Source organism: Brachypodium distachyon, chromosome 1, assembly GCF_000005505.3.
Source record: "Brachypodium distachyon strain Bd21 chromosome 1, Brachypodium_distachyon_v3.0, whole genome shotgun sequence".
Classification (NCBI taxonomy): domain Eukaryota; kingdom Viridiplantae; phylum Streptophyta; class Magnoliopsida; order Poales; family Poaceae; genus Brachypodium; species Brachypodium distachyon.
Window position 1 is genome coordinate 22,452,327 of NC_016131.3, and position 16,275 is coordinate 22,468,601.

At 41.7% G+C, this 16,275-nt stretch overlaps 1 protein-coding gene and 1 long non-coding RNA gene across 3 annotated transcripts; one reads left to right on the forward strand and one right to left on the reverse strand.

Moving 5' to 3' along the window:
• Positions 1–1,135: 1,135 nt before the first annotated feature.
• On the forward strand, positions 1,136–3,150 carry LOC112269455. Its single transcript, XR_002961306.1, has 2 exons — positions 1,136–1,970; positions 2,837–3,150. It is a non-coding gene; the product is annotated as an uncharacterized LOC112269455 (long non-coding RNA).
• Positions 2,538–15,779, reverse strand: LOC100822001 (DNA mismatch repair protein MSH4). Of its 2 annotated transcripts, XM_003563059.4 has the most exons (24): positions 15,583–15,779; positions 14,162–14,365; positions 14,044–14,079; positions 13,842–13,954; positions 12,968–13,013; positions 11,672–11,718; positions 11,408–11,515; positions 11,088–11,163; positions 9,481–9,553; positions 9,245–9,390; positions 9,014–9,099; positions 8,139–8,278; positions 7,935–8,074; positions 7,809–7,859; positions 7,325–7,388; positions 6,391–6,534; positions 6,215–6,282; positions 6,042–6,100; positions 5,790–5,946; positions 4,308–4,360; positions 4,119–4,217; positions 3,367–3,481; positions 3,152–3,274; positions 2,538–2,995 (listed from the first exon to the last, which is right to left on the reverse strand). In XM_003563059.4, the coding sequence occupies exons 1-24, from the start codon at positions 15,682–15,684 to the stop codon at positions 2,810–2,812; spliced, it is 2,436 nt and encodes an 811-aa protein (XP_003563107.2). In that variant the 5' UTR covers positions 15,685–15,779; the 3' UTR covers positions 2,538–2,809. The 2 variants fall into 2 exon arrangements, with proteins under 2 accessions (XP_003563107.2, XP_024311994.1); XM_024456226.1 differs by lacking the exon at positions 15,583–15,779 and having other exon boundaries at positions 11,408–11,518; positions 13,842–13,947; positions 14,162–14,261.
• Between the last annotated feature and the right edge of the window lie 496 nt (positions 15,780–16,275).

The window sequence follows — 16,275 nt, forward strand, 5'->3', positions numbered from 1 at the left end:
AGTCAGCAGGGCAGCGCGCAAGGGTCCGAGGGCGACCCTGGCCAAGCTGCGCCAGGGGCCTTTCGCGGCCGCCTCGCTCGCCGCCGTTGCCCCTTCGCCGCCGCCGCCCATGCTGCCGCCGCCGCCACGGCTCTTCGCAGCCGCACCGGCTTGCCCTTCGCGGCTGCCCCACGCCACCGCCACCGCCACGGCTCTTCGCAGCCGCGCCGCCCCTGCCCTTCGCGGCTGCCGCCCCGCGCGCCCCACGCCGCCGCCACGGTTCTTTGCAGCCGCGCCGCCGCTGCCCTTCGCGGCTGCCGCCCCGCGCGCCCCACGCTGCCGCCGTCGCTGCCCTTCGAGGCCGCCGCCCCGCGCGCCCCACGCCGCCTCCGCTCTTCGCGTCCACCCCGCGCGCCGCCGCTCCCCGAGTCCCACCTCCCGCGCCACCGACAGGATGAGGAGAGAGGAGATCGCGGGGAGAAAGGAACGTGGGAGGAGAATCGGGCGTTGCCGCGTGGTGTGCCGTTGTTCGATGTAGTTGCACCAATCTCGGAGCGCGCCGCACGATTAGGCAATGCTGGGCACGTTCTCGCATTAGATTGTCCGATTAAAGTTTTAAAAAGGTTTCTGAAAAATATTGTTCAAAAAAGGATGAGTATTTTAATCCAAAATAGCTAAAAGTGTTGTGCAGGCGTTTTTGGGACGAAGATTAAGGGGGGGAGGGGGGGGCCAATGTTGGTCTAACATACACTAATATGTATATGTACTCAAATTTTACTGTATAGTAAACATAAGCTGATAGTTTTACGGTATAATAAATAATTTTTCAGTGCAAGAATATTTTTTTTCTCAGATTTTTTGAAACTTTAAAATGTGATTTTCAGTTTTTTTATCGACGGATGCTACAATAAATACGCATTATCCAAACACCCGACCCTAACAAATGGAGAAGAAAATGTAGCATGTAAGCCACGCAGTAGCACCTTCTACGGTGAAAGCCAAAATTCAACAATAACCTTAGCGGTGGTAATGAGATAAACCCAATCTACGCTATATAAAGTTTGTTTTGAACATTGTCCTTGGATAACAGGTCGAAATGGAACCTCCATCTCCTCCATTTTTTAATCGCTGAAACCAGCACCCTGACCTTACTGTCCTAGACATTAGTGACCTTAGAGCATCTTAAGCAGGCCCCTAAACAGAATTTCTATCACGTTTTTAGGAGGTAGAGCCAAAAAAACGCTCTTCAACGCGAACCTACTACAAGCCCTATTCTATGGAGGCCCTAGAAACACTTCCCAATCCCCCATTCCCAGGGGCTCCCTATTCCCTCTCCTCCATGCCACGCTAGCCTCACTTCTCTCCTCTCTCTGTCCATGGCGCTCGGCCGGCCAACACCGCCGCCCCGCGCTTCGCCGTCGGCCGCCACCGCCGACCGCTGCTTCCCCGCCGCCCCCGGCTGGAGATCCAGCAGGTGGGCTATGGCGCCGTTCTCCTCGCTCCGCGTCGCTCGACTACGCGGCCCCCATCTCCTCGCCGCCCGCCGCGCTGCCCCCCATCTCCTCGTCTCCCGTCCCGCCGCCCCCCATCTCCTCGCCCCCCGTCGCGCCGCCCCCATCTCCTCGCCGCCCGCCGCGCGGTCCCCATTTCCTCGCCCCCGTCGCGCCGCCCATCTCCTCCTCTTGCCATGCCGCCCATCTCCTCCATTTGGCCCGCGCCGTCGGTCGCCGACGCCGTCCGCTGCCCCGCGCGTGCTCGGACATCCGCCCGAGCCTCCTCTTCCGGCGACTGCCATCGCGCGCGCTCGCACCTCCGCCCGCCTCCGGCCACTGCCGCGGCGGACCCGTCCCTCGACTGCGTCGGTGTCGGCTTGGGCAGCAACGGTGGGTGTTGGAGGTGCGGGGCTTGTGCGTGCGTGGGAAGAGAGGAACGGCGGGAGGAAGAAGATGGGATGAGGAAAGAACTAACCCACTGACAGATGGGTCCCATGTGTAAGTGTAATAGCAAAACTAAATAGGGGCTACCGCTGAAGATTGAGTTGAAATAGGGGCTGAAAAATTTAGGAAGAAGCCACTAAACAACAAGTAGGAGACATGTTTTAGGACCACTGCTGAAGATGCTTTTAAGAATGTATACAAACAAGGATTACCCGCGTGGGCATGATCAAGTCTGCGATCGTTGACTGACTATTGCCAATAAAGTATGTTTAAAAACCTTCAGGTCGTAGAACAAATCGAACCTCCACCTCCTAATGTTCCGGTCATTAGTGACCTTACGAACGTATACAAATAGTGAGTGCTGGCTTGGTCATGGTCAAGCTGGGCTCATTAACTAAATATTGCCAGGTGGATTTTTTGTGGTGGGAAACTACAAAATTGTCGCTTTTTTTGATATGAGTTTAATTACGCATGAATAACTTACACTTCAGTTGCAATTTAGGTCACTCCGGTTGATCTTTATACCCAACCTGAGATTTCGTTCTCCAACACTCCCGATTCGAAGAGCCTCCACGTTTTTTATAACAGTGAGGCCTTTCATAGCAAGCGTGGCAAAATGGCAAAATGAATTAGCGTGCGTTACTAGCTTGGCCACGTCAGCAGACCAAGATTCTAAACCTTCTTGCAAGCAATATTGACCGGATATAGATCAGGATGCTTGGAGAAGATTATGAAGTGGGAGTTTTCGACCAACTCTATGATTTCAGGTTTAAAATAGATTTTCTAAAGCATATGGCCTGCATAAGCTTGCTACACGGGGGGTTACAACGGATAGGTCGGGCCAGATCTTGCGTGACCCACTAACCATATAGTATGACGTATCACGGATGTACTCATCGCATTTCTTTTTTTCGTGTCAGCTTGCCTGCGGCGTAGCTCTCCTTGAGGTCCTGCAGCGCTTCACGGATGTACTCATCGCCTTGGTTCGAGTACTTCAAGCAGATGAGCCGTTGAGCAGCCTGGTAGGCCATCTGGAGCGGCCGGTACTGCTCACAGTTCGCATCCATCCTAACCATTTCCTGTAGGGATTCTGCAGCATCAGTAAAAAAGTGGACCTTTTTTGTGCCATAAACAAAGCACCCAAGGTGAGGAACATGAGTATATTACCCTGGAACATAATTTCAATTGCATCATGTAACCTTAGAGAGATTATAGTGGTAACCAAATTGGAGTACCTGCTCTGTGATACGCGAAGTGATGTTCGTTGCCGTATCAACCACGGAAGCAGGGAGACCAGCCACTCTGGCTAGCAGAAGTCCATAGTGAGGTACCCGTCGCAAACCATCCTTCAGCTGGAACTGATGTTGGGGACGCCCGTAGTACAGTATTAAAAGAAATGAAAAACCAAAGAAAACGAAATGACTATGATCGTCAGCGTATACAGTCCTACCTTGAAATCCAAGCGGTTGTTTCTCAAGTTGACTTCGAAATGAAGCGTCTTCACATTTGGATACATCGTCGCGAGTTCTGACAAGCCCTCCATGTGTGTGGCAAACACGGTGTAGCTGCACGGGTGAAAGACACAACATTATTACACTATTGAATTTGACATAGCATGATTGCAGAAATTACTCAGGCAGGATACTATCTCCGTAATTAAATATAAAGATATCTACTTAACAAAATAAATGTTATTGCAGACAACCACATTGTAGGTTCTGTTATAAATGAGTAGTTAACAAAATTAAGCAAACAAGTACGTGACAGATGCGTAAGGTGTAGCAACACTTCCCCTAAGCTTAATACTGAACTACTCCTATTACTGATACATGTTTCGTTTCTAAGAAATGGAACAGGGTGAAAGCCTTTTTGATCTAAAAATAAATACTGATACCTAATCATTACGGTATTGGCATTCTCAAAACTCGGTAAATATGGTGTTTAAAACTCGATGGATTACAGCCTGCCACAAGTGGGCAGATGCGTATTCTTGGTGTACTCTACTATATGTATTATTGATCACACATTTCTTATTTGATTAAGAAATCCAATTTCCATACCAAATTTTTTGGATAGGCTATAAATGTTTTTGAATTTGGGAGATGCAGAACAACATAAAATTAGATTTCCGTTCAGAGAGGAATACGTTTTCAACACCAGGGAATAATATCACATCTGCACTAAGTGGTTATGAATTCATACGCTTTGAGGGATAGTAGGTGTTCGCAGCAGCTCCATGCAATTGCCAACCCATCAGAGGAAGAAGTAGCTCTTCCAAGCTCATCCACTACAACCAAGCTCCTGTAACTCAAATGTTCATGGTCATCAGAAGGAAGACAAGATGAAAGTGAAATATCCAGTTTCAATCAAGTGCAACAAGGCAGTAGGTACTTTGAAGAAACATTTTGCATGATGAAAGCTGTCTCTTTCATTTCCGTCATAAACTGCAAATAGAAATTAAACTAATTAGGAACATTTAAGACAGATCTTGTTTCAGAAAAATATGAAGGTGCTTGAGAGTCATTAGCTAAACTGGATGGAAAATCACAGCTGCAACATGCAATTAGAAAATCTTTGCACCTCACTATTAAGGGAAAAGAATCAAGTCCAGCTTTTCAGGTAGGCAAATCAGTTTCACAAGTATATATAATGCATCAACAGGCTGAATAAGCCAGCCAGACACATTATTGATGGAATAACAAACTGTACAGAAGAAAGATTACATGTAAATAGCTGTGCCATGCTGATCACTCTGCTTTGAAGACAGGAAGCAAACAACAAAGTACAATAACACGTTCAAAATAACATCTCAGACTTTTAGTTGCTACAATATTAAAATTACAAAAAAATGGTTAAAAAATGTGCGTTACCAGACTTAAATGCACCAATAAACTAATTCAAAGGCTTAAGATCCTGGTTATGGTGGGTTGATTACTCTGGTGGAATGCCTGGAAGGAGCACAACTGCCGCATCACCTGGCTTTCGAGGGCATTGCTCAGCGTAGCTCGGCGTTCGGCCTTCCGGCCGTCAGCCTTGCTCTAGAACCTGACTAGGTGTGGTTGGTTGTGCTGTGCTCGGGGTTTTGTGTGTTCCCCTTGTGTATAGGAAAAACTTCACCCCTCTGTAAATATTTATTGCTCTCTTCTTAATGAAAAGGCAGTGCTCCTGCCTGTTCCTCAAAAAATAACTCATAGTTCAATGTTGCTCCTCATGTCAAGACTTTAGAGATGTATATAAATTTACATCAGTTCCATAATATCCTATTTGTATAATGGGTTTCCTGCATATTTGCCACAGTCGCATGTGTAATACATTTGGGCATATGGCCTCGTGGAAATACAAATTGCAATTTCCTCATATCCACTGAACTTAACATGCTTGCTTGATCGCTTTTATGGTATCAAACTTATGCTAAAATCTTCAAGCCCTTATTCTATTTTCAGTTTCATGCACTAATCTAACAGCTAACGAACACTAAAGTAAAGGCAATGCAGAGAGCTAGTTATGCTATAGCTAGTAATGAAGGCCTTCAACTGAGGACAAGAGGAAGAATATGCATCAGGGAGATGCAAGCTAAGTATAGCTAACACAAAAGAAATAATAGCCAAGAAAACAAATGTAAAGACGTTCATCAGATTCATGATATTATAGGAAGACCATAATTAACTGCTTAACGCACAGCTCTTCTGCTTCATCTATTTACTGCATCTGTCACTCAACAAACAGTTTAAATAACAACGCAACGTGACTGACTACATTATGAAGTTGAAACCATATCAGAAAAACGAGTCTTCAAGCTTATCTTCACACGAAAACATACATTTTACTGGTTGCTAACATTTATAGGACCTGAGATTTTCTCTAAGCTCATACCGTGCTAGAGTTGTTTTCAACATTGTCTCCAGTTCCTATTCGTGTGAATATACGATCAACCACTCTCAGTGATGCAAACTGAGCTGGAACATAACAGCCGACTTGCGCAAGAATGACTATCAGACAAATCTGCTGAAGATATGTACTTTTCCCACTCCTGCGGTAGCAAAGACAATGCAGAGACTAGATAAACTTGCACGATAAGTCAGCAGCCTACTAAAGAAATTTAGAAGCAAGATTCATGTGACTCACATGTTTGGGCCCATGACAAGAACCATATTTGACGCTTCGGAAAGAAAGATATTATTAGGCTGCATTACAGCGACAGCATATAATACCATTGAGACTTTATATAAAATGAATAACGAGAAGGATAAATTATGAAGTAAAAATTGAGTAATCAATAACAAAATAAAGCAACTTACGACAAAATCAGTATGCAAGCCCTCGAGAATAGGATGCCGTCCGGCATTGATCGCCATTGGTCCATCATCTGCTTAATTGAAAACAGCAACATCATTACTACAAGATCAGGATTCTACGAACACTGTTGACCACATTTAAATAAACAAATGAATTAAGCGGTGTATTAAAATTCCACCTGTGAACTCCGGTCTCGTGTAACGATCGACAGGCTTTGTAGATATTGTATTGGCAAAGGAATTTACAATCATGTCCAAAAGACATAGTACTTCAGCAAGCAATGTTAAGATACCAATGTCTTCTCTGATCTCACTAATAAGTCCTGAAACAAAAAGAGACTTAGATGACATGAAGATGTCTGTAGACGCTTGCATAGTAGTTGACATGTAATATCCATGAAAAATCCAATGCTCCACTGCCCACAAGCTTCAACAGTCTTGACAAACATTAGGAGTTCATTTGCATGTGAATTTTCTGAGACAAACCCCAACCACTGCTACCAGTTTGTGCTTTCAACCATTCAAAGTGCATGATTGCCAGCTTACAAAATTTTGGACAATGCAATATTATTACCATATTATTACCAGCTAGACGATCTTGGTAAAGCAAATAAATAGCCAAATGGAAACATTGTTGATGTAAACAAAGTGGAGACCCATTAATAGACTGTGAGGCATGATAATGCTTTGTTGTTCAACAGCAAACTGCTGCTGCCTACATGCAGGATGCCAGTAAATATAGATGGTGAACTCCCTGTGCAACAAATGCGTTCACTTATATAATAACCTTTTTATGTATGTTATAAGATGGGTTACTGATTAACTACTCCTCAAACAAGGATCTTTTTCTCGAACACGCACCCAAATACAAGTCATTTTGTATTAGAAGGGTCAAAATGATGCAAACCATACAGCCAAAGCAAAAACAAGAGCAAAAATATCATAAAACCAACAGGAAAAGAGAGAGCAAGAAAACAGGAACCTAAAAAATGGAACAAGGATGCACCGACACTTTTTTTGAAATTGAGAAAAGAAGAGAACCCCCATGATGGCTTAGAACAAGAATTACGCATGATACGGAAAAAAATGGTTGACACTTAATGTTGTAGCAACCTTCCAAACAAAGTTCTGTGCGCAAGAAGCACTCAGCAGCAGCTGACTTGTTCCTAGCATTTAGCTGCACATAGTAGAAAATGCATGACATTAATTAGATGTACAAAAAGATGAGCTCTCCTACAGTGTAAATGTGTAATCATGTTTGTCAGGCTTGCACACATTAAATTAAAAATATATACTAGCATGCAGTGTGATTTTAGTTTTCCCGAAATTAGTCTTCTTCTGACCTTTTCCATTCTGGGAGTTAACTTATAGAAGTCAGAAAGCTTTCAGCACAAGAAGAATGCTCCGAGCTATAGTAAATAACATAAAGTGGTTAATATCTACCATGTAGCTAAGCCCTGTTAGGTGTTAGCTAACGTGTACTCCATTGGAAACATAAACCAGAAAAATGACCCTCTGGTCAAATTTTGCAGTGTGCTAGTTGGTGCATAGTTACCAAACATACGTAAGAATATAACTTATTGAGAAGTAAACTTACCGAAGCAAGCTCAAAGCTTGAGCAATGCACATTCTTCCCATGCCTAACAACCTAATTGATTATTTAGAATTTGCAACTGGTTAGCATGTACTAGGAAGCTGATTTCTGAAAGGGACATCCACGCACCTGGATAAATTTACTAGGAAGCTTTCCAGTAATGTCCTTCTGGGGTATAATAAAGTAAAACCCCAGTCTGTTGTTATAAGGTATCTTCAAATTTGGCAGCTGACACTCCTCTCTGTACTTGGTGGCGAGATTATGTATAGCTGCAATATAATATGTCAAACTAATGCATTATACAAAAAAGAATGAATATGAAACAGCAAGCACCTTCACTGGTATCGCAGAAAGATCTGCGAGCAACATCAAGCAGCCCATCAATGCCTGCCTTAATAGCAAAACATTGCTGAGTGCAAGCTGCAAAAGGAGCCCTTGAATGAACAGCATCTTCATCAATCACATCCCCGATTCTAGGATCAGAAAATGGAACATACAAGCATTAGAAGATTGGTGCAAAATAACGTTCACAATGTAGATGAATACAACTGTGCATGAAAATGCTGAAATATGGCGATGCAAGCCAAGAAATAAAACAATTAAAGGAAGAGATAAAGCTGGAAAAAATTAGTATGATAATTCGTCTTATGCTATCGCATTAATCATTCGAAAAATAAAGTGAAGCATGTGAATTGACATCAGTGAAAATATTTGTTAAAGTTGATGATTAAAGCATCTTGAAGCTCCTGATCAGGGCAGATACAAACACTAAGAGTATTCTCATCTCCCATTTTTATATGGACTAGCAAGGTGCCCGTGCTTTGTTACAGAATCGCCAAGAAATAAAATTTACAGATCAACATGATAGTTAGATTATGGGTCAGACTATGGCAGTGCCATTAAAGCCTGATTAATAAGCTTTGCTGGATTTGAACTATGAACCAAAACTCCTGGAGTGGAGAGCAGAGGCAGTAATAGGAGACTGGGGAAGGGAGGCTTATGGTTTGCTGCTCCAACTCGTGGCTTCGTATGGTCTGACTTGTCAGGAGTGAGAAGAGAAGGGTTGGGAAGGAGTGAACTGACGACCACCAACTCCAAACTTTAAAAGAAGAGAGATCAAACAATACCATGTGTAGATATTATGCAAAAGAAAGGCATAGAGGGCATAAAAGATTTTCTTTAGTAAGTTAAGTGGCATTAAACCACACCTCTTTCTCATCCTTGCATACTTTGGGTTTTCACACACAGTCTGATAAATGTTCTGAAGAAGAAAACTTTTTGCCCCCTTCAGAACCTGCATGTTGGGAGCTACATATTACATGCTTGAAAACTAGCTGGTGTCATTTTTAGTTGATATAAGAGGATAAATCAGCGGAAATAGCACGGACAGATTCAATTACAAAATATAAATACCCTGACAAACATTCTGATAACAGCACCTTGGAGAGGAATGGTATTGCATCCAAAGCAGTTTTTAGAACGATAATGTCAGATATCAACAATTGGCTCTTTCGACCATTGGCAGGCTTCGGTATCTCATCAGTGATCTTTTTGGGTTTGAAGCAGAAGTGACAGAGAACCTTATCTAGGGCATAATAAAAGTGGGCCGGTTTGTAGCGGTGAGAATCATATTGTCTAAAGAACAGCATAACAAGAGAAGAGCATATAGATCAACCTGATTCTTTTGGAAATTTACGGAGACCTTGTGTCAAGCCAAAGAATAGTTCCTCATTGCTCATTAGCTCATCCTGAAATTTCATATATAAGATTAGAAAGCATGCATTAAGTTGACATATTGTGTTAAGTACTTAAGTTACAGGTTCATGTTTTTGTAAGCGGAAATCTGTAACCATGCCACCACAAAGTTGCAGCTTTGAAAAATGCCACTGGATGTCCCAGTGAATGTGGATTTTCAACCATGCCATATGTCATACTCGCAGCCAGTGGTATTTGTTTCATTTGCAAAGTCTGTTATGGCATGGTTCCAATTTTCCTTCTCTTTTTTAAGAAAATGCAAAAGAGCTGCCTTTTTCTTTTCACTAAGAGGAAATGTTCACAAAATACAGGCCCTGGTCCTATGTGGACAACACGATGTTAACTCAACTAGCACTCTGTGCATTGCTACGGTCTAAAAAATATATAATACATGTTTAAAGAGGATGTTGTATGATCATTTATTATCACAGATCAAATAATCCATATCCATTCTCATCTCAATGTTATGTGCCAAATGAACAAGTGGCGCGGTCTGAAGGTGATGGACCACCACCAACAATCTTACTCTTGTAAAGAAGTTAATTCATGGCAGCGGTCTGTCCACATTTTCCATTATCCTACGTGTGAAACCATCTCAAAAATAAATGGCAGAACTTTCAAAGACATGGCACTACTAAGCATGATAACAATAGTTAGACATGTTAGAATAATCCTATTTATTTATTTGTAGGTATGCATGGGTATCTAGCTAGTAAGAGTGAAGATACTTGTTATATCTCAGCAGTTACATGCACAAAATCATACAATAGAGCATGGGCATGAAGTTTTATGAACATTATAAAAGCCACTTCTATTTCACATAAAAATTCTCCCACATAACTTCAGAGCTCCTCCTTTGTATATAGACAACTGTTCCACAAAAAAAAGTACAATTGGCGGACTCATGATTTTACAAGTAAAGATTGCTCGCCATAGGATTTCCCACCGTAACATAGTTGGGTTTATAGAGCTAGTACATTGTAATACCAGGACATAGTCGTATCGATGGCAGTACCATGCACATAATTGTCTTTTATTTCTAACATTGCTAGATCACGGCACATAGTATATCCTAGATGAATGACACAACATAATATACCATTGTACATTTGTATTAAGGAGGCCTTTTTATTTTCTTTCAACTACCAACTGTAGTTCAACAAATAGAAGGCACTCAAACCACATTGTGCTTACAAAGATGGTCAAGCTTTAGCTACCGATGCATGAAAACAAATATTGAAACAAATATATGTAACATGAAATTACTCACAGATGAATACTAACTTTATAATGTGGACACAAGCACACAATACAACATTATATTGAGATTTGAGAGTGAACTGCACTAACACCAACCACACCTAACAGATTCCAAATCATTACCAGTTTAACAATGTCAAAATGTATGGAAAAGTTATATTCTAACATGCCTCAGATATTCAAAATGTCAGAAATAACATACGTAGTTGTAGATTAATTTGGAGGTACTCACAAATAAATCAGAACGTAAAATCAAATCCTACTTACCAAGCAGTCAAGCCGAGTATTGATAGTCTGAATATCTTTTAGTGGCTGTAACAAGTTGGCTCTCAGTAGTCTACACCTGGGGCAACAATGTTGAAGAGAATAATCGCATATGCTTAGTAGTTCAATATGCAAACTAAACCAAACAAATTAAACAATGTGACATGAATAAACAGTTGACATAACAAATTCGCAAAATGAACAATTAATCATTTTACATGAGTATCAGTAAAGATACATAGATTTAAGAATCCAAGGGATATTAACTTTGCGTACGGTACAAAATAACATAAACAGGGTAATTTGGAGTTGTGAAGGCATACCCTCCTGTAGTCTTTGTAGTCTTCAACATCTGAAAGAGACTTTTCTTTTTGTTGCTAGTACCCCAAAGTTCAGTATGGAGAGGGTCAATTATTTCTAATGTTTGAACGCTGCTGGGTGCATATCAAACAATGGATGCCATTAAGCCATTAAGGTATAGCAACTGAATTGTTGAATTCTTGTTCTTCCGGTTCTTTTGGTAAACAAGATTAATCAGGTTAACATTACTTGATAGAATTTGAAGGTGTATTGTTTCAAAATAATACCTAGTTGAGTCAATGTTCATATGGTCAAACGAGCCGTTGAATGTAACCTGGAGGTGAAAAGTATTGTTTAAAAACAACAACTATGTGAGGCTATGAGCCCATAACCGACAGAAAAGAGAGAACAAGAACTGCCATAATTGGAAGTTAGCACAACATAGGAGTAACAACCTATGTTGACTCTTGAGGGACATACATGGGTTTATGAATGATAGTGCAGCAAACCTGATATCTTCTGTTTCTAAGTTTCAGCAACAAAATGTCCAAGGGTATAGCAGTTTAAGCTTCAAAAAATGTATCGCGAACTCCACTTTTGCCCCCCTAGTCGTGACTGTGTGACAATGTTTACCCCATTTAATTTTTTTTGCCACATTTTACCCCTTAATTGGAACTGTGTGACAACTTTTACTCATTTATTATTTCCCCGAAGAGACAAGCTGGACCCACATATCAAAATGATGTGAAAACTGACTAGGTCGACAACTTGGACTCGCAATCATTAAATTATGTTAAATCCTACCAAATTCTGGTACATTCCGTCAAATTCTGACAGCATAGTGGCAAAATTTAACGAAGTTCGATCAAACTTGGCATCATATGGCAGACGTTACCAAAATTTTATACAACTTAACATAATTTGACATTCAAGTTGTCTGCCTGGTTAGCTGTCACGTCATTCTGACATGTGGGTCCAGCTTGTTATTTCGTGAAAAATAGTAAAATGAGATAAAAGCTGTCACAAAGTCGCAGCTAAAGGGTAAAATGTGGCAATATTTTTTTTAAATGGGGTAAAATCTGTCAAAAAGTCACAAGTAGGGGGTAAAAAGTAGAATTCACTCTACAATATATTTCATGTTTAAGTGGTTGCTGCCACCTTTGTGGTTTTTAATCGTGCATCTCCTTGGTGTTTTCTAATACAAATTGACAGGCATTCAGATGCACGTTCAAGAAAAAACACATGTTTAAGTGTCAGCTCCATGAAAGAAACCCTAGACCTTGCAATCTGAGGACAATGAATAGTAATAAAGTTACAGATCATTACACAATATGCTGCGAGTAACACACTAAGAAATTAATGTCGCTCCACGAGTCAATTTCTGGAGACAATGCATATGATCTTTCAAATATGCATAACCAGCAAGGACATACAAAATGGTATCAGTGGGCATGGAGAATAAACAGCAATGATCAGTTTTTTACCACTTTTTCATGACAACTTAATTAATAAGAATGAAGTTGTAGGTAAAACAAAGGCTCATAACAAGAATATCTGTTGAAGCGAACTTTCCAGTAACTTACTGATAATGAATGGCTAGTAATAATTACGCCTTTTTCTGATTCTATCCTGTAAAAAAGAAATAAGAGCAAATGTCATAAAACTCATGTGATGCTGGGTAACCTTGTTGTAGTGAATGATAGAAATTCCAGAAATTAGGCCACAGATGCAGTTCATACCCCAAAGGGATATTTGATTGAAAGATTCCATAAAAGAAGACGAGTGAAAAACAAGATGTGATTAAAGCAATAAACAAACGGATGTTAGTGCTAGCTTTCAACACAAGTTCAACTATGTAATGAATTAAAAAAGGTCAAAACAAGGGACCAACACTGCTCATGACATACAGTAATATCAAGGAAAATGCATGCCATCTCACCCTCGTTTCTTTTCAATCGAAAAAAAAATGCTTCCTTATCTATAGCCACAACAAAAATAAGGTGTTTGGTGAATATTTATGTTATATGTTCAAATAAAAGATTGATTTTATAATGTTCTAATTTTTTTTTCAAATCTTTATGGAGATTGGGGCTTAAATGTAGTCTCGCTTTCAATCAAACATGCAGTAATAGATATTGAGGGCATTGTAGGACAGGGCTACTAGTGTAAACAGTAAGAAAGGAGCTGTAACTCGAGCTGGAAACTCGTGCATTTTTTTCGAAATTAGTTAAATATACATAGAGTTGTAGTAAGTTCTCTTGCCCCAGCAATAATTTCAATAATTTGATAATTAAGTCATAAATATGGCAGCTTGGGTATACAATACTAGTTTGCATTCATACTGATAGTTGATACAACACTGTATTATGATTTATGAGCATGGGAGACATGTCATGACAATTCATGAAGAGGGTAACATCCAAATTACTGTTGCCTTGATGCGTTGAGCACACATACCACTTAATTGTCGCAGAGGCCGCAGCAAGACAAAGATAGTACTGCTTGCAATAAGTATCCAAACCAAGTGCAGATGGGTCTCTAGCTGAAAGATTTTTCACCATGACTGCCCCCTTAAAGAAAAGGGAATATGGGTGTTATTATGGGGTGGCATTCCCCTGATAAGTGAAAGAACAAATATCCCAGTAAGTGACAACCATACCTTGGTATCATCAAAGCAACCACGTGCCACTGTGACCTACAAAGTGAGTTTTTCTTAGAGAAGAATGCAATGATTTCCCCTGTGTAAAATAGAGATATCATGCCATAAAAATAGTCACCTTTTTGTTTGCTGGGTAATTTTTATCAACCAGCTCCGAAACTCCAACCATACCATCTGCCGCTGTTTTATTTGGGGGCACAATTACAACCATCGGATCATAGAAATGCAGTAGTGTTTTTGTATTATGGTATGAACAGCTGGTCTCGATATACTGAGATAGGTGTAGTGAGGCTGATCTCAAATCAAAGGCCGCGACGCCAACCTGTAAAAGTTTCATTAATTCACTCTTTTTCTAAAGACATATTCTGGTAAAAGTAGCAAATTAGTACTCCCTCCATTCCACAAAACAACTCATATATTTTTTTTTCATTTGTTCCACAATACACCTCATTTTTCTGTTGGCACCCGCACCCACCCAATAACAACTCACATCTCTTACTTTTAATCCAATAGAAATGGTCAAGCATGAGAAACAAGAGCTTCCTTGGTCCAAGTGCACAAATCTATATGAGGTGTATTTTGGAATGGAGGGAGTACAAAACAGTATCCATTCTTGAATTCCAAGGTTGGCTTTCTCTGCTTTGCTATTAGTACAACTTGTTTTGGTCATCAGCATTGTAAAATAATAATATAATAATATACGAGCCTAAGGTGCACTTCCATGTATTCACCCACAAAAAATAAGGACCCCCCAACCCCCACCACCACAAATGTCCACATTCATGAGCAGAACACTTGCAGGCGCACATGGGATGGGGTGAGCATATAGAGACACATTGTAAATCTGGATATACAATCTTAATATAGTGACTTGTATATGGAGGCCAGAGAGTGTTGATTCTAGAAAAAAGAAAAACGCCTAAAGTATACATTCCTGGGTTAATTTATAAGGGATTATCTATGCGGCTCAAGTAGAATAAACCAGCAAAAGAAGTCAAGCACGCTCTCCATTTCTACACATGAGATTAAAGAAACTTGTACGAATTACTGGTTACCGCCGACATCGGTGTATGAATAATGCAGTAGCAGGAAATTACTAAAAGTTTACCCAGTACGTCCGGGTACATATCAATAAATTTAGATTCGATTCGAACGGCAAACGCAGCAGGAGAATTGCCGTGCAGTGCAGGTGCAGCTATCCGCATGAAACGAATTGCCGATCCTAAAACCCCCAATTCCAAAACTAATCTCCGACGGGGTACGGATCTCTTCGCATGACCGGAAAAGGCAACCGAACGCAAGACCTATCGCCCAAACGGCCCGCTGATTTTGAGCAATCCAACGGAGCAACACCGCACAGGCACACCGAACCGAATCAATTCGTGCGATTCAATCCGAGAGTATCCCGAGAGTATCCCAGCAAGAGACGGATTGAGCGGGACACGGAGGTCGAAACGATAGAGACGGAAACGCGCGCGACGAAACCAACGACCTGACTAGACCAATGCGGGGGGAAGGGGAGGGGGTTTAAGGCCTGACCTCCTTGGCTCGGTTCTCGATGAGGCCGATCACGAAGCTCGACCGATCGCCGACGCCAACGACCCGTCCGCCGCCGCCGCTGCCGGTAGCGTCCTCTTTCATCCCCTCTGCCGAGCTCGGGAGCGGTAGTTCGTGTGTGTGTGTGGGCGCAAGGCAATGAGAGTGTGTGGTCGCTTCCTTTTTCTCTCCAAGGCTCGCATTGGAAGGAAGAGCCTCGAAGAGGGAGGAGGTCGGCTGAGGCTGCCCTTCTGGTCCCACTGAAGCTGCCTGACTCCATGTTCGTCCTATAAAAAAGGCTATTTTTTTAAATAATACGAATTATTTAATCATTATTAAAAATAATATGCATTTTAGAAAAATTTCAAAAATAATACACCTTCGGCCTGGGCCAGCCTGACTGGAGCTAATCAGCCTGGCCCAAACCGATTAGGCCCACTCGGCCTCGCCCAGGCCAACTGGAGGCTGGCCTGCCCATCCACAGGCCGACTGGCCCTTGTTGGCATCGGCCAGGCCGATTAGGGTCCAGTCGGCTTCGGCCAGGCTGACTGGGTGCTCGTCTTCCTCGCACGTACATGAACAGAACGGAACAGAACGTCACTGCTCGCCGGTTGATCTCCCTTCGTTTTCCTTGGTCTGCACTCATTCTCTTCGCATTAACACATACGAATTAATCCTCACTATTCCACGAACCGG

Bases quoted from the DNA above. Each gene is read 5' to 3' on its own strand.
- LOC100822001 (XM_003563059.4), bottom strand. From the start codon at position 15,684: ATGAAAGAGGACGCTACCGGCAGCGGCGGCGGCGGACGGGTCGTTGGC. The intron at 14,366-15,582 runs GTCAGGCCTTAA...AAACTTTTACAG, and splicing joins TCGAGAACCGAGCCAAGGAG to GTTGGCGTCGCGGCCTTTGA. The intron at 5,947-6,041 runs GTGAGTCACATG...TTGCTACCGCAG, and splicing joins CTTGTCATGGGCCCAAACAT to GAGTGGGAAAAGTACATATC.